At 43.6% G+C, this 18,397-nt stretch overlaps 1 protein-coding gene and 1 long non-coding RNA gene across 3 annotated transcripts; one reads left to right on the plus strand and one right to left on the minus strand.

Annotated features, from left to right (window-relative positions):
* Nucleotides 1–575: 575 nt before the first annotated feature.
* Nucleotides 576–7,794, minus strand: CEBPG (CCAAT enhancer binding protein gamma). 2 transcript variants are annotated; one of them, XM_040615000.1, is made up of 3 exons: nucleotides 7,664–7,791; nucleotides 3,993–4,059; nucleotides 576–2,709 (listed from the first exon to the last, which is right to left on the minus strand). In XM_040615000.1, exon 3 carries the CDS (start codon nucleotides 2,597–2,599, stop codon nucleotides 2,147–2,149), a length of 453 nt encoding a protein of 150 aa, XP_040470934.1. In that variant the 5' UTR covers nucleotides 2,600–2,709; nucleotides 3,993–4,059; nucleotides 7,664–7,791; the 3' UTR covers nucleotides 576–2,146. The 2 variants fall into 2 exon arrangements, with proteins under 2 accessions (XP_040470934.1, XP_040470933.1); XM_040614999.1 differs by lacking the exon at nucleotides 3,993–4,059 and having other exon boundaries at nucleotides 7,664–7,794.
* A 145-nt stretch (nucleotides 7,795–7,939) lies between these two features.
* LOC121097743 lies at nucleotides 7,940–17,652 on the plus strand. The gene is made up of 3 exons (XR_005831070.1): nucleotides 7,940–8,621; nucleotides 9,478–9,539; nucleotides 14,124–17,652. It is a non-coding gene; the product is annotated as an uncharacterized LOC121097743 (long non-coding RNA).
* Nucleotides 17,653–18,397: the final 745 nt, after the last annotated feature.

Here is an 18,397-nt window from a genome sequence, read left to right on the forward strand (position 1 = left end):
TGGCAGGAGTAACGAGAAGTCACCGTCCAGAGCATCAGAAAGAGTATTACTTCTGTTCAAAGAGATTTAAGAAACCATTTTCATCAAAATCAGAAACAAATGCCAGAGATTCGGAGCCCCCTGTTCCAATTATCAGGGGAGGACCCCACATCATCCTGCCAAACCAACTGCAGGACAACAGGGCCACACAGTCCCAATTCACAGAGCAGACCACCAGGGAAGAAACTAGCTGGTGCCTTTTGCACCAGTTAGGTGCACAGTTAACAAAGGAGATCTTTTCATGTCACCTTTTTTCTTGTAGTTTTTGGTGGTTTGTTCCCCCCACTTTAATTTTTAATTGCAGTATGTTTTCAGTCTCAAATGTCTTTTTTTTTTTTTTTTTTTTTTTTCCCTCCTTGTTAAATAGGAATTCAGCCAAAACTCTCATGAGTTTCTGATTCTTTCCATTGAGTGGAACCTAAGTGGAAGATACAAATGGAGACTGATGTAGATTTCTCAAACATAGTAGCTGCTTGCAGTGGGCACCTCTACATTCGAGGGAAACAGAAAAGGGATAGGAAAAATGAGGCCAGCACTAGAAGCAAAAGGTTTTTATTAGCTTCTGATATTTCAACCCTACCTACTTAAGCTGCAGCTAGAACCAAAAAACATATCTTTGTAAAAAGACTACCATAATCCAAAACAATCCATAGAAGTTTTCTGCATGTATTAAAAGTTTAAATTCAAAAAGAACTTTTCAAGGTTTCATTTTCTAACTGCATCTTCATAGAGATACTATCCAGGTTCTCTTCCTAAGTACAGATACAAGGCAAACAAGCATCCTACAAAATAATCTATGGAAAAAGGTAGTGTAGGAAGGAAACCAAGTGTACTAATCCACTAGCCAGACACACAAGTTAAATGTAACACAACCATACCATCAATGAAATACTTAAAAATGAAAATAAATTAAGGTTACATCAAAGGTCCTGCTTCACTTTTATTGTTTAAATCCTCAATATAGTACATACCACTGCATTATGGATCGTGGCAAAGACTTAGCACTAAAAAAGTTGCTATAGAAAACTTTTATGAAAATAAAACAAGACCGAAGATACTCCTTCACACAACTGTATGGTGGCTATAGAAATTCCACTGAATCAGTTATTCAAACTAGGGCCATCTATTTTTTTAATGACTGTCAATTTCTATAAGATCTTCGTGGCAAATCTGAACAGCCATCAAAACAAATGTCAGTGACCAGTGATCCATACGTTCTGGCTGAACAGATGCTGTCTTACCCCTTTGACTGCCTAGCCAAGCTGCACATTTTGTTCTCCCTGATACCTGCACCCCAGCAAGAATGCAATCTTGCAGAGCAGAGTTTTTTGGTAGCATTTTGACATCTACTGAAAACCAAAATCTTGTTCTCATAAGGCCCCAGTCACCATGTGAGCAATGTGAACACAGGCTTACAAGGCTTTGTCAGTGTACTGCTTTACCTCTTGTAACTGATGCTTCAGACTGATTTGCCATTTGGAAGCCAACTGCCTGTATGTATCATCATAGTATATTGCTATTTTTCTAGAAAACACTAGTAAGCATCCCAGCTCACTATTACTAAACCTTCCCCATTAACTAACTGGACAGGAAAGACCTAAGTGGTACTTTGTAGGACCTGCTCTACATATTTAAAGTAGTCCACCAAAGAGGAAAGCAAACACCCTCCACAGCCTTTGCAGTTTTGTAGTATGTAATGAAGAAAACAAAGGGTTTAAATACAGTAAAAGGTATTTTGAAAACGTTGTATCCAATTACAAGGTTCTGATACTACAGTGAACCATCCTGCTGGATTCCTTCTGTTATGCAAACCATAAGAAGGTAAGCGAACATTTCTGTGAAAATGCTATTTCCCTAATACTAAGCTCCTTGTTGACAATGAATTTAGAACTGCATTTATTAGATAAATCTTCTAGAGGAGAAAAATATTTTAAACAAATACCCTAAGCAGTTTCTGGTTTAATTGTATCAAATCTTCAGTGTTAAACCTAAAAAGAAGAAAATTTCCATGAAATGATAGTTAGAACAGAGTTTTTGCTTGGTTACTGCATGGGCATCGCAGACAAGCTGCACCTCAAGAGTTCATTTCGTAAGGCTGCAACAGTGTCTACTGTCCATTGTTTTCTGGATCTGTTGTGGTGGTTTCAGTGCCAACAGGTTGCACATTGTCTGCAAGATTGTGCGCATGCTCAAGGAACAAGTCTTTCAGTACGCTCAACTCCTTGGTCAGGAGCTTAATTTTTGCTTCTAAACGTTCATTTTCTTCTTTAAGCTGGTTGACCCTTTGCAATGTATCTTGTGCTTTCTGCTTGCTTTTTAGCCGACTCTTTTTCACTGCCATGTTGTTTCGCTCTCTGCGCTGACGATATTCATCACTGTTTCTATCCACAAAGGAATTTTTCTTTCCCTGTTTGCTTGGAGGCACAGCTTTGCCTCCACCACCAGGACTAACGGGCACCAGCTGGGGAACCTGCTGCAAACCACTGGTGTGTGCTTGGGTGTGAATCACGCTTACTCCGTTCGCATCTGTAGCAGTGTTCTGTTGGGATGTCTTGCTCATTTGGACAGGCTCTTCTTGGACACAAAAGAATTTATTAGGAGACTGAAAACTGTTACGTTTCTTGAAGGCGATTCCAACAGGTCTTCACATGGATTAAGGGCAAGGTGAACCTAGTAGGAAAAAAAACATGGCATTAAAGGTGCTGGCTTCAGCTACAACCTTATACATCACTGGCTTCAGCATAAGGTACTGATGGTACATCTGGCAACAACACATCACAACTGTGCTGGAAGCAGACAAGCTGCCAACTACATTTCAGACGCCTCTCAAACGTATTTGGATTGGAAGGGACTGTTACTGGGTCATCTAGTCAAGCTGTCTGCATTGTTCGCTGGCTTTACTGAGTTATTCCAAAGCCATCCCTGATGGATGGGTGTCTAGCCTAGCCTCTAATATCTCCAGTTTCACAACCTCTGTCTTGGCAACAGGTTCCACCGTCTAACTTTTCCTCCAGTTATATAATTTTCTTAATTTTCAGACTGGAGTTTTCCTTCTGCAGCTTAAACCTATTAACAGCCTGACTCTTGACCAACAGGAGTACTTGATCCTTGTCCTCTTCAGACCATCTCTCTGGGTGTATGCACAGACAGATTCCCCCCTGGTCTGGTTTGTTTTTTTTTTTCCTCTGGAGTGAAGGTGCTCCAACTGTCCACCTTTCCTTAGATCATCTTGCAGCACTTGCTTTTCAAGATGATGCCCAAATTGAGGACTGTTTTAAGGTCTCACTGGTACTGAGTGGAGAAAACTAATTTATGGAAAAAGGTAGTGTGCTGCAAAGGCTGTGACTGAGTGACATTAAAGGAACTCATTCAACAACAAGCAAGGTAAGACAAGCTAAGCCTGTAATGGTATTGTAACAAGCAGGTGGGACAGGAATGCAGGATGATGACAATGTTAAAATCACTACACAGCAGAGAGGATTGTTGCCATTCATAGGAAGACAGCAGCCACAGCTGATTCATCACCTGCTGTAGCTCCTGCACTGGTCATTGTCCACTCTGCAGCAGATAAAACAGGTCTGACGAGCAGGACACCCTCTCACCTGACTGACGTTCTCCCACTGCTGAGGTCAGCCTGTTCCTAACCCTACCCATAGCACACAAAGGACTCTACCACAGCTGTTGCAGGGACATGGCCCTAGCGAGGCTAACAGCAGATTCCTTCTCTTCCCATCTCACGGGATGACCTCCTAAATGTCTGGGAGAGAAGAGGGGAAGGGCAGCAGGGTTGTTCTAAGTTCCTGAAACACCTACCTATGGCTCCAATGAAAAGTACTCAGCGATCAGTCTAACAAGTGGTGATTTCTTGTCTTGTTAAAGAAAAGCATCTAACTGGTGTAAATCCTACTCCCAAGGTCTGACTGCACTGCAGCGGTGCAGCCCTATGCTCTTACCGCACATACATGCAGTATCACACAGGCAGTCTTCAATGTCCTCCTTGCTCATCCTCAAGAGGACCCGCTGGGAAAACAAGCGGTTGAAGTTGGTGGGCAATGCTCATCGGCAGCGTCCAACCCACAGATTATGGCTTCCATCAGCAAGAGCACAAGACAGGAATGACTGTACTCCTGTGTCTAGCTGATGAATGGATGTAGTGAGATGTTTGTAAACAAGCTGCTGCGTGTAACTGGGCATTCTAAACTCATGGGTTCATCAGCTGTTACTGTTCTTGTTTTTCTTAGCAGTCTTGAGTTGCTGTTGTACCTTCTCCTAGGGTATCATTAAAAAGGTTAAAATTCTACGGTCTAGATCAATTGCAAATTTTCTTCCATGAGGAAGCCAGAACAATATGCAGCTGCAGAGTGCAGTTCAGTAAAAGTCACAGAAAAGCCTGGTAAGTTTGGCTTGAACGTTATTAAAAATCAACTTTCTCTGTCACCAAGAAATCTTCTCACTTAAAACAAGTGGAGAAGATGTGTGAGTACACCCACACCTCTCCTATCAAGAAATATCTTCATTTGCGTATTTCAGGGTAGAGGGAGACCAACCATCGACTCTTTTTGGCATTTGTATAACTAAAATCTATATATATACATGCCTAACCTTTGCATTTAGTACTTTCTCGATTTCAACTCTTAAAGCAACTTTGCAAACCACATTTAAGTTTCAGATTCTGACTGAAAAAGCAAGTTGGTTCAGCAGTTAAACTGAATATACAGCTGACAAGGTGTCACTGTGCACAGATACCAGACTGGCAGGGCCAGTTGTAGCCGTGCCTGTGTGATTGCACAGACATTTTTAGTAAAGATGCAACCGTATGCTCCTCTTGGGAGCATATACTGGCTTTGTTTCAGATTTATTTTTAAATACAAGATTTCTGCAGCCTTCAGAGTATATACGTCTGTTAGACCTGCTTTTTGTGCTTCCTGAGATACTACACATCCTGCCCCCAACGTGTAACAAGTTTCTTCACAGCACTAGGTTCCACGTGCTGCTTCTCTCTGTGCTATCAAAACTACTTAACATTGCTTTAACCGTTCCCTTCAGATCTCTCAGATTCCCGTGTACCTGAAAGGAAAAATTATTTGTTCCATTAAACTGAATTTTAATGGAAAATTTTAGTTAGGCAGTACGCAGATACGAGCAGAGAAGATAAGCCAGTGTCACGCCTCTCAAGCAAGCATTCCAGCCCTGCTAGAACAGATCTCCCTCAATTCCCTCCTACTGCAACTAATCAGTTTTACATCAAATAACCATCTCTTGAGTGAGACGTGCTCTTATCTGGCCTGATGGTCAGAACTCTTACGTGGGAGAGATGACACCTGGATTCCTGTCCTGGTCCAACTAATATTTATGCAAAGCAAGTAGCACTAACTGTACCGCATCACAGATAACCCAGGAGTATTAACAGCTGAGGCTTGAAAATAATTTTTCCCTCATTTATTTGGAGGCTGGATCCCTATTTCCAATTGTCAGTTCTTCAACAGAACAACAAGAGGGGAGGATATCCTGGATAGTGACAGGTGCTGTGAGGCATTCTTCAGGGAATACTGCAAGATTTAAAGGTAGCAGGTGAGAGACGTGCAGAAGGGGCTCTCAAGAAGGGTGAGGTAAAGGACACGGTAATTGGGAGAGGCTATGAGAGTAGGAAGGCAGATGAGTTTCAGAGTTCATTTCTCAGACACCATGCCACACAAACGCAGCTGCTCTGCTCCTCTCCACAAACAGGTTGGTTTCCTGTGAATGGATGAGAGTGCCCGTGCAGCAAGAGGCAGCTCCTTGGAAAGCCTGCTGAGTTTCCAAGCATCTTGTTCCCATAAAGCTGCTCATTAGCTTGAGCTCAGCGACAGCCCTAGGCTGGTTCCACCCAGCACATGGTAGTGTTTCCAGTGGCCAGTTAGAACTGCCTTGTTCTCTCCTTGGGCCACCAACTGGCCACCCACTACAGCATAATAACTGGTAACTCAGAGGTGTCTTCTCAGGCAAAGAGATGTTTCTTACAATCTGACTGCTCCTCAGGGACCACAGAGACTCCCAAGTAAATCGAGACCTTCATTATCTTTGCTTTCACACAAAAAAAAAAGTTTAAAAAATTAAACTTCCAAATGTTTGTTTTGGCAAAAAACAAAAGATGCATTTTGTTAATTAAAATCAGCATATTTTTTTTTTATTTTTTTTTTACTTAGCAGCAAAAACACACAAAGTGCTTCTCTCTGCTCCTTTTTGGAGATGTGACTGTGTTGATTCTGATCATTACTCAGAATTACTTAATTGCACAAATTCACTCAGCTGTCTTGTCTAATGCAAAATCAGTCCCAACCTGAACAGCAGTAGGTGGCCTCACTTCTCTTTTAATTTCAGTAGGAATACCCCAAGTAGGATCTGGCTCTAAATCCAGATGACCTTGTACAAAGAAAGACAGCATAAGCCTCCAGGCATCCCTTTGCTGAACATGGGGAAGGCCCACTCCTGCATGGCTTCCTGCACACTCTCACAGGCCAGTGATTAAGTCAATGACAATTCTCACGTACCAACTTTTTTGAGGCTAGGTACCTCAAACCTACCACTTGTTGCCACAGCTGACAACATCACTCTCCTGTATTTTTCTCAGAATCCCCATTTTTTCCCTGTACGCCTTACAAGAAAAATGCACTCCAGCATCCTTAAAGAAATGTGCTTGGAACATCTGAAGTCTGTATTTTAATTGCAGGCTGGCAGTGTTGATGACAGAACCGGCACAGAGGTACCGATTTGACTCCGTATTTTTAATTATAACGAAGGTGGCTATTTAGTCTAAAGATGAACTAATTCCTTAGAGCCTAAAGGTTTTTCTAATTATGAACGTTTATACTTTCTTAAGAGGCATTATAACCCGCCCGGCACCACTGACTGAGGGGGGCACCGAGTGGTGTATGGTGACCGCTAACTCCCGCCCGAAGCCGATGCCGGAGCTCCAGCCCACGTCGGGCTGTCCGGGACAGCGCTGTTTGGGGAGCTGCTCGGGAGCTGTCAGAACTGCCTGGGAACCAGAGCGAACTGCCAAAGGGTTCAGACCCCACCGGGCAGCGGGAAGCGAGCGCGGGGCTGCAGCGCGGCCTGCCGCGCTCCCGGCCGCGGCACCGCCGAGGTCCCGTCCCGCTGGGCGGCCCTGCCCGGCGCCGGGCGCGATTGTCAACGGCCGCGGCGCCGGAGGACGGGCCGTAACGCCCGACCGGCCCCGCTGCCCCCGGCGGCGGGGAAGGGAGGGGAGGCCCGGCGGGGCCCGGAGCCACCGCGGGGCCCGGGCCCGGCCCGCCCCTCCCCAACGGGCCCGCGGCATCGCCGCCGCCGCCCTCCCCGTGGGCCGCGACCCGGGGGCCGCCCGTCGGCTGCCGCGCTGCTCCTCCTCCCCCGCCCGAGCGGGGGCGCGGGGGTGCCCGGCGCTGCCAAGCCGTGACTTCACCGGGGGAGGGAAGGGGAGGGGAGCCAGGGCCGCCCGCCGATTGCATCATGCGCTCCCATGCGCGGCGCCCGCCTCGGCACCCGCTGCGACACGGCGGGAGGGAGGCGGGCGAGGGCCGGCCCGGCCCGGCGCGCCCCCCGGCCCCCCCCCCGCCGCCGCCGCCCCCCGCCCGGCCGCGCTTACCTGTGGCGGCGCGCGCGGGCGGTAGTGGTGGCGGCGGCGGGAGGGGCCGGGCCGGGCCCGAGCCTCTTTCTTTAAAGTGTGGCGTGCGGGCGAGCGGCGATTGCGACACCAGCCGCTCCGCCCGCCCCCTCGCCAATCGCCGCCCCGCCGGCCGCCGGGGGTGATGCAATGGCCGCCCGGATTGGCAGCCGCCGCGGCCAATCGGGCCGCCGGCACTCTTACTGGGCGAGGCCGTGCGGGGGGCTGTCGCTCCCCCCCGCCGCGGGGCGGGTGCGTGTCCCGTGGGGCTGTGCCCTGCCCGCGCGGGGCGGCGCCGGCCCCGCCCGCCCCCTCGGGAGCCCGGCGGCCCGAGGCCCGTCACGGCTTCTCCCAGGCTCAGCGCCGCCGTCGCGCTGCTGCGGCCGGGGCGGAGGGAAACGCCGTTGCACGGCTGGCCGCGCCCGGGCCCAGCCGGCGGCGCCATCTTCCCCTGTGCAGCGGGGCGGGGGCTGCGCAGGTGTGAGGGGCCGCCTTTCCCGCCGCGCGGTTTGGCGGGAAGGGCAGCGGGGCGGCCGTGTCCGCTGCGGCCTGAGGGGAGCCGAGTGGGCCCTCTGCCCCCTGCGGGCCGGGGAGCCCCGCGGCACCTCCAGGTGGGCCCAAGGCCTTCCCCCGGAGGCGGCCGAGGCCCTGTTCCCCCGGTACGTCCCCTCAGGCAGCGGGGGGAGCTCGCTCCCGGCCCCCGTGAGAGAGGAGCAGCCCCGGGCCCGCCTGGGCGCTTTCACGGGGGCGGCTGGCACGGAACCGGCCGGGCCCCGCGGGCAGCGGAGTAGGTCGTGTTTCGTTTCTGTGCTGATTGGCATCTCCTAATTGTTCCTGGGCTGTTAATTAACACCTGGTGGTGTATTTCCATCTCGGTCTAGCTGCTGTGTGGTTTGCCTCTGTAGGATGCTGTGAGATACAGGTGGAAGCAATACCGAAGGTGACAAATAAAGATTTTAACTGTTCTCTTGACAACAGAAATCATGGCAAATTCCATAGATTATTAGTTAATTTTCCTTTGCAAATGTACTAAAAAAAAAATCAAAAAAATACTGGCAAGTAAGGGCATATGTAGATCATAGAGTTAAATGCCATAGGAAGATTATGCATCGATTCACAGGTATATGTTTGTTGTTATAAAATACTTCCCTTGTAGAAAAGAAAATTTTTCGTCCTTAGCATTTTCCAGGCAGTTTGGTTCACATCACATTAGTTCTGCCTAAACAAGCACAGTGTAGAAATGGATGTGCATGCAGTTGAAGTTGTATGTGCACAGGATGCCTTTATATCCCTTCAAATGGGAAATACACGCTTCAGTACAAAGGTGTGTGTATTTGCACTGGGCAGTTGTGAAAATCATTGGTTGGCAGCGTTAGCAAGTTTTGAACAAGTTTAGGTGTGCAGGCAGTGAAAAAAGCAATGTGGGAAAAGAACCAATCTGTATGCCACTCCAGTTTAGCATGTAGACCTGCTTGGGAAATGTGTTGTGTCTGCAAAAGAAGTGAAAAAAAATACTTGTAAACATTAATTTTTTGGGTTAAAAAAAGTTTGTAAGCAGAGTTGCAGAGCTCAGTAACGTAGATAGAATTATTTGTATTTGCCATTTTTATGGCTGTTGGGTGGGTGGGGGGGTGTTGTTTTTGTAAAGCCCTGTGGAAAATAAACCACATTTGCAGAAGAATTCTGAGGATTAGTCTGGGCAAACAGTTTTACTCAGCTCATTACCATGAAGACACTTTTCCTTGTCAGTCATCAAGTATTTGCTTTAACATCTCTAATGTTTTTCTGCCTCTTAGTTGAAACTGTTACATTTTCTGTGACAATGACTCATCCATCTACAGCTAGAGCGAAATTCCAGGTAAGCACTAAACATTATCCTTTGCTCACAATAGTTAAGTAAATGTGTGCTCTTAGAGTGCTTTCCTAGGGTTTTAGAGCACTTTATGACTATTCATTCGTTAATCCTCATCAAAGAAAGCTGAAGAAAATAAAATGTAGACCAACTTATTCTCATAGAGTCTGATTATTTAAACATTAAAGCTCACACATAATTCCATGCATGTAAGGCGCTCCAGCACTTGGTTGGCATTGTACCCTATTACAGGAAAACCATCACACAGCGTACTTCAGTGTTTGGAGGATATTGGGTTTTTTTCCCCACAGTGTTATAGTAAAAATAGAATATGATAGAAGTGATGTAAAAAGTAATCACAGAAATATATGGCCAAGTGCTCTTGAGATGTGGCATTGAAATACATAGTTTACCTGCTTATTTACAAGTTACAAGCTGTACAGTAGCTCTGGAGTCAGGTGCCACAAGCAGGCTGGTCCCTGCTGGGGTGGAGTCCTTTTCATTCTGATTCTGGATGTGTTCCTATAGCAGCAGTCTACCTATATAACTATACATAATATTGTAATAGTATCTTATTTTCATGTGCATAATCCAGTCTCATAGTTCTTTAAAGGCTTTAGTCCCTGGAAAAAAAAAAATTACATAGATATTCAGCATCTTCAAGTAATATATAGCAAATCTCAGTTAGAGGCAGAAAGGCTATCGAGGGAATAGAAACTGTGGGAATTGGAGGCAGAAGTGTTCCCTTAACACTTACATAAAAACATTTAAGAGGTTCTCCACAGCCTTCCACTTACAGTGTGAAAATTATTTTGTCACTGAATCACTTCTGTTGTCTGATTCCACTGTTTATGTGTGTTACCCCTGTCCTCATGGGCAATTATTTCTTTGTCCTAAAATAAAACCTATACAAACACCCTGGACTACAACCTACATTTTAAAAAAAAATATTTTCCTGTAAGCATTCAGTTCTTTGCCTTTATTTCCCTCATGGGTAAACCTTCACTGGATTTTTTTACTTCAGACTTGCACATTTCTGTTAATTTACTTTTCTCACATGATGCTACTGTGTAGTTTTTACCTTTGGTCTGACTGACATCCTTTGAATGAAATGAGCCTTTGAATTCTTCTAGATGAGCAGTCAGTCATTTCCTTTCCAGTGATTCAGAAGAGAGAAAAATTAATGTATTTGTATATATATTTTACAACTAGAAATAAATAGGCCCCTTAGGTAAAACCACACCATTCCAGGCTGTGATGTATAGTGTGTTATTGTATTTGAAGGCAAATGCACTGAATTATGACAAAATTAAAACCTTTTCTTGGTGACTGCTACCACTATTCTCTCAACCCAGATTTGTTCAAAACTGGATAGAAAGACTGTCTGAACATGATTACATTCCTTATGATCACCAAGCAAATCACATTCATTCAGGAATATCCCAGAAATACAAAGTCTGTAATAGAGATTTCCCCTAATCTTATTATTGCAAACCTCCTTTCCCTTAATAACCCTTACATTTTGGTATTACAAGAATTACTTTTTGCATTCAGGACTGACCTGCACCAAGACCAAAATCCTACTGTTAGAAATCAAAGTTTTGCAGAGCTGAAGTTACAAAAGCCCCAGAAAGCAGAAGGATTGCTGGGTTTCATTTATCAGGAATCTGGCTGTATTTGGAAAAAAATAAAATTCAGAAAGGAAAAGCATTATGGATACCTCCATCTGTTTGAAAAAGATGATGTATGTTAAACACAGAATTTCTGAGTGTTTTTTTCAATCTGATTTAGTAATTCAGATGATAGAAATTTGTCTATTAATAGGTGATTTGTCAGAGGTAGCCTTTTTGAATAGGTGAAGAGAAAGGAGGGGAAACATTGCTTAGCGGTGACTATTTCAGGATCGTACTTCTAATTCTAGCACTGACTCACTATAGGCTTGGAAAGTTACAGCGCTTTTGTTCTAGAAAATGCTAAGTAAAGAAAGGAGCCATTCTGCTCTAATAGCTAACATCCATTTTATTGTAACACTGCCTGGAGTTCATTTACAGGAAAAATCCAATGCCTTTGTTCTTTCTCTCTTTGCAGCTAATAAGTCTCACAACTAAGTATTTCCCATTTCTAGTTCTGCACCTTCCAGTACTACTTCCCTTATTTGCAGTTACCAAAATATTAAAGTTATTCAGATATCTAGAGTTACTCATACTGGCTTCTGAAAAAAGATTAACTCAATTACATGGGCAGAATAAAGGGGATGTTTCTCAAATGGAGGAGGACAAAGGAAAAGCAGACAACTGTTCCCTCCCCCCATCTTCAGCAAGCTATTGGGTGATAGCAAAATGAATCAGGCTGACACAGAAATCTTACACTGAGAAAACTAATGTATTGATGATCACTTTTACTAGAAATACAAGCTGTCATTTCTATAGGTGTTGCATAGAACAATTCTCTCCGGCTAAGGCTGTTCCCATTTCCTGTACAGTTTTAAGTGAGGGATTGGTACTTCGTTCCTGATGGACTGGTTTCATCTAGGTAGAGGCTGCATTAGTTTTGCCCTGAGACTTAATTCCTTAATTGCCATTTTTTTGCTCCATGCCATTATTGGGAAGTTAAACTTTTTAATCAGAAACGTCAAGCTAGCACTTCTAGAATTAGCTAGCTGTGTAGGCGAAGGCATGCCCATTTTTGCAAGTGTCACGTTTTTGTATGTTATCCTGGTTAGTAGGCTGGGTTCTTTGACAGTCACGTATTAGGGGCTTCTCTTTCATAACTACAAAATACTTGTCAATTAAAAAACTGCTTTTTAGTGAAACTCTTACCCAGCCTATGCTTATCCCTCATGCTGTCAGGAATTTGTGCTTCAAGCCAAACCAGCTCAGGTTCTCCAGTACCAGTGTTTTATTTCACAAGATGGTACTTTGATCTGAGAAACATACCACAACATTTTTGTAGTACCTCTTGAGGGATCTGCAGGTAGAAGGCCATCTCATTACCCTGAGTAATCCTTTGCCGTCTTGTGATGATTCTCTGCACCTAAAAATACTGTCACAAAAATGTGTGCTTTTTCAAAATTTAACATATATCATCCTCTCTTCATGGTATTCCAGAGGACTGCTTAGAAGATGACCAATGGATTTTAAGTAAATAAAGATGACCAGATATACATTAGTGCTCAGTAGCCACAAGTCCCTTCAAAGTGAGCAAAGGTTACTATCTATGACCTTCTATAGAAATATCGTAATATGGAATCAGAAGCCTTCCTGTAGGTATTTGAGTTTGAAAATAGCAAGTGTGTCCCTGAAGAATGCCTGGTCTGGGAGGAGGCTCTAGGTGTGTCACATTACCCCAAAGTGTTCAGATTTCTGGAAGAGCATCTAACAAAAAGGAGTGCCACGTTCCTTTACAGTTTTTACAGGATTTTACTGTTTTTATCAACCTATGTTTGTGCTGAGCATTGCTCTGATGTCTAGTGATCCAATTAAAATTGGTATAGCCATTGTTGTGAGTTTAACTTGGGCTTGGCTTGAGTTTTACCTGAACTTCTTCAATAATTGCACTAAACAATGCAAACTGCAGGTCTTCTGGTATCTACAGAGTCTGACAGGGATTTGTACGCTGCCACTGATCAATACTGAGGTTTGCTGCCATGTGTATCTAAAATGTTGGTAAGGTGAGGCTGCATAGCTGAAGATGAGTAAAAACAAAGTAGATAAATGGATTGAAAGGAAAATGCTATGTATTGTGTGTGTATATGTGCACATATGAAATCTGGTTCAAAAGAGACTTGTTAGAACTGAACAAGTCTGAGCGAGAATTAATGGCCCACACCTGGGAATAAGAGGTGAATTCTCAAGTATCCAGGTTTAGTAACTGCCACACCTGTCCTATATTCCCAAAAGCATAAATGAGGTCTGCAAGGATTTAGATAGCTTAGCTTCTGAATGCACAGTGCCATGGCTCTTTTCCAAGGCATCATCAGTCACTGCATGAAAATCCCCACCCATAATTACTAGGGCATTATTTGTCATGGGCTATACTCTAGTGCAGAACTTTACCTTATTCACATGATATCAAGAAGAATAAATAGTTTTAGGCATGAATTTTATCCAGACTTCAAAATGGCTCTTCAGAACTAAAATAGATATCCTTCCAGAAAAGCAATTAAATTGGAGAGGCATAGCTCTGTTCCTTCTTCAGTCTCATGGTGCTGGCAGAATGAGGACACAAACGTCTTTCTTATCAACAGCTTTACTCCCTGCAACCTATGTGACCTCTGAAGTACCATAAAAAGCTCAATGAACAGCCACTTGAAAAGAAAAAAGAAACTGAGCGCTTGTCACCTGTCAGGGGATAGTCCATCTGATTGTTTACTCTGCCTCACCTCTGTTCATAGAAGTGAATAGAAAATGAGTTAGTTATGCCTGGGTCGTACAAGATGCGTGGGAGGACAGTTTGAGAAAGTGTTTTGGCAATCACAGCCTGTCTGTCATTGATCTCCTGCTACTAACATCTAGGAGAATTTTGTGCTAGATAATCAGTGACCATGATACTTTGGTCAGGCAAGTAGAGTCTCTCTCTTGTCCACAACAGAAAAGAAGTACTTACCTCAACAGTGCCATCCTCCTTCAAGAAAGCTTATTCTCTGCATTTAGTGAGTTAACTGTTTTTTTCTTTTTCTGCCTCCTGAAATGGAAGCAAATTCCAAACTAACACAGTGGGACACAGCTCTCTGCTTTGGCTCTGCATACCTTCTAATATATTGCAGGCTTCCAGAAGAACAAATTACGCTTACACTTGCAGGCACCTGAGTATCTCTGTCATAGTGAACTTACTAGACACAACCTAGTGCTAGGTTTCTATTGAATATAAACACTGCAGCCACATTTGTAAAAAAAGCCATGTCCCAGGGCCAGCAGTGTCACTGGAGAAGGACTCATCTGGTTTTCTCTCCTCACAGTAGTAACTAGATCACATTTCCCCTGGACAATTAGGAGAAGCTTTATGCTCCCTTCATTGCCAGCATGTCCTTTGAGGGCATGTTTCTGCATCTCACTGGCCTTAAAAACCAACTCAGCAAATCTTTGTACAGAGGAAACTCCTTGTTCTGAGATCTTTAGCCGTCACGTGGGGTTTTTCTGCATCAGGCATGATTTATTTGGTCAGAAGTTCTTATGCAATTAAGACACCAACTGAAATTATTGGGAATTTTACTCGAGGAGAGAATTCAGGATCAGCAATATTACAACAAAGTTGATGTTGGTGACTTAGAAGGGAACAGCCTGTGAAAATATGGGACAAAAAAGAGTAACATGTAAAGGAAAAGTTGATGGGAACACACAACACTTCAACATATACTGAACTTGGTCTTGTAGACTCCCAGTGCTGTGTGTGCACTGGCCACAGCATAATACCAGCAGCCACTTGGCAGAGACTTACTCTACTAAAACACAGTGGCTTCTCTGGAGGCTGTTTTCTCTGCATACCCAATATTTGCTGAACACGCACATTCCAAAGAGGACTTTGCCAAGGCGTACACAATTGTAGAAACCTTCAAAGCACACAGCGAATGTGGTAAAAGTCACAATCATTTGTCCAGGTTTTTGAGGCCCTCCTCCAGGGAGTACAGCCATTGCTTTGAAGTCACCTACAGTCCTGGTGGAAATGTGGTTTGTCAGCTGGGGAAGAGGACTTTGCTTACCAGCAAATGAAATTCTTTGAGGTACATTGTTTATGTGTACTTTCACCTCACATCCTCTTTTTCCTGTTGTGTAAAGTCCTTTGACATTAAGGGACTCAGCAGGTGGGATAAAACTGAGGGGTGTAATGCATGTGCTGGTCTTTTCCTTCCTATGAACAGAATGAGGACGGGATGAGTGCCCACAGGTGTATGTGTACTCCTAGCAGGAATATGCACGTAGGCAGCCAGTCCCAGAGAACTCCAGCTATGACAGACTATCTTTCTGCTAACAGGCTAACGTGGGATGTTACATTTTTCTGGTGCTATAAATAACTGGAAAACCTCAAGCACAAATGCCAGTGCCTTAAGTATAAAAAAGTTTATAACAAAGTATTTCATTTGTGTGAACACTGTCTTAATGTGGGGACATTTATTCAACCCTAGTGTATGGCATCAGGAGACAATACTGCAGCATATTCTGAAACGGTCTATATTTCTTTGGCTTTCATCACGTGAAGCTACGCTACCTGTGACTGTAGGTGTAGTGAGAGTTCACAGACACCTCTGGGATACTTCATGCTATAGCAGCATTGGTAGCTGAGCTATGGGAAAACTGAAGAGCATGTTGCTTTTTCTTTCTTTCTGAGTGTTTTAAAATAGGTTTCTGGAAAGGTTTTGAGTAGGCTTACAATTTGATAAATGTCACAGGTTCTGATACTCTACGACCAGATGAATTTTTTTTAGCCCTGACTAAAATATGTAGATCTAAGGACTTAGAAGTATTGCAGTGCTGCAAGGGAGATTTGACTGAATAGCTGTCAGCCCACTGAAACAAATCAGCAAAGGGCACCGGGGCAAAGTCTGGCTTCCTGAAGACTCAGTTTGTAGCTGATGTGTCAGGAGATCTGAGCTCTACCTGCAGGATTTCCCGCAGTTTAAACATTTAGCCTTTTCTCATAATAGGGACATACATATTTAAGGTCTTAATATCTTCCATAAAATACAGGCACCAATTTTTGCATGTCCAAACCAATCAGCAGCTGAGCCTGCACAGCTATGTGCAAGGGGCAGCTATAGTTAGGAGGCCCACAGTGTCTGGCACTTCCATAAAAGAGAAGGAAATGGGAGCCTCAGACTTTTGTCAATGACATCCTGAGCTGGGTAAGTGATGTTTATTCCAGTTTATTAATAAAGGAGAAAAGTAATTCTTATGTGGTCTAGACCCTACCATAGATGCGAATGATATCTTAATGACTTAAGTTAAATCTAAATGATCCATAAACCCTGCACGTAGTTATATAAATTCCATCTACTAAGCCTTTCTCAAAGGCCCCAGAACATGCTGGTGTGGAATAGCCCCTTTTTAAATGGAAAATACTAACCCACTATCAGCTGTACTGTCTTGTCCAACCTAAATACCAGCTGTGTCGGCTGTGGTAACTGTCAGCAATTGTTTCTCTGACAGGGAGCAACAGGGTTCTGTGCCGAGTTACACTTTTCTGTCCTTCTCTTTTGACAGCTAAATGTCAGATTGCAGGCAAATTCATCTTCCCCATGCTATGGGTTCTGTGGCATGTGGGGTTTTAAATCTTCATTTTCCTTTTCAAATCATATATTTTAGTAAAAAAAAAGTCCAATACTGTAGCACCCAACACTAAAACATGTTGCATGAATTCTTTTTAGAACCATGCAACTCATATAATTAAAACTCTGGAGATTTTCCCTGCCTTTAAAGAATATATAGGAGTTATTTTTCTAAAATTAAATTTTACTTTGCCATGTTCAATTTCACTTTATGTTTACTACATTTATGTCATAAATGTGAGCAGTTTGTACTGCTCATATTTCCCATTAATAGAATGTTGGGGTTTGTTAAGGAACGTAGGCTTTATGCTTGTATTAATTATTATATGCAATTTGCATAATATTAGCATCTAGTTTAATTGTTTAGGCCTGTAAGAATTATTCAAAGTGAGCAATTTAAACTCCAAAAACTTACTCCCATTTCCTATCTTTAATTACGGGAGTAGAAGGAAAAAAAATAGACATTTTTGCAGTATGGGAACCCAATTAATAGCTGGTTGATTTTTCACTTAGGAAGACATGTAGTTTGCAAGGACTTTTTGTTTGGAATTAGAAACCTCCCAGTCCCGGCTCTTGCTGAATGATTAGCTTTGATTATACTTTGCTCTGGTATTAACTATATGGCCATGTAAGTCACATGATGTTGTTGCTGCCTCCTAGCTGAAGGGCAGTACCTTTTCAGCATTGCTTTATGAGGATGTAGATACCAAAACATCTTGCAAACAGCCTAGCACTTTAACTGGCTTTTCACTTTCTGAAATGTTACTGCAAGCAAAATATCATTTTTATGCTTCCATTAAATGAATAAAAAAGATTATGACTGCCATCAAAAGAGGTCGTCTGATTTTTTTCATATGAATTCTGATGTTTATTTAAAGCACTCTGTAGCTCATCTGTCAGCTGCCTTTAAAAACGAAGCAGAAGGAACGTTTGTTCCAGGCATCATAATTTGAGGTAGCCAGTCCTGTTTTCCTCCAAAACTTTGAAATGTCCTTATAACCTCCTAACATTAGTTTCTGGATTTTTATGGGACTGTGATCCCTTCAGGAAAAACCTACTGATCGTTAGACTCACCTGGTTTGTGATTAACTCTTATTGCACGTATGACTTGTTTTACCTAAAGCGTAAGATTCCAGTTTGAACAGAAAAATGTAAATATGAAGGTCTTGTGGAACTCGGGCAGCGATGAATAATGTCTCCTTACTTTTATGAGCAGGACTGGGATGCTGAATGTTACTGTGTGCAAATTCTCTTTCTATGAAGGCTTAGAAGGCAGAATAGGTGTTACCTCAGCAGGCAGGAGTGCCGGGTCCTTTCCCTGATGTTTTCAAGTGACTTTTGGAATCCCTGCAGGGAATGAAGGGCCATATCGTGTCACCTGCCAGTGGCTGCAGGAGACCTGGTGCCCCATCAGCCTGCCACATGGTCAGTCTTGAGGTGCAATCACTGTGGCAGGGTGAACACGCTGCAAATGGGGACTTCAGCACTGTATGTATGCCAGCTCCCAAGTGTAAGTTGCCTCTAAAGTCGCATCTTTGTGCAGTGGTTATTCTTAGGAGTGTCAGGGAAATTCTGATACCAGAAGTATCAGTCTTATTAGCTT

Source organism: Falco naumanni, chromosome 15, assembly GCF_017639655.2.
Source record: "Falco naumanni isolate bFalNau1 chromosome 15, bFalNau1.pat, whole genome shotgun sequence".
Lineage (NCBI taxonomy): Eukaryota > Metazoa > Chordata > Aves > Falconiformes > Falconidae > Falco > Falco naumanni.

What these genes read in the sequence shown, in the direction of transcription:
- CEBPG (XM_040614999.1), bottom strand. Translation starts at nt 2,599, where the DNA reads ATGAGCAAGACATCCCAACAGAACACTGCTACAGATGCGAACGGAGTA.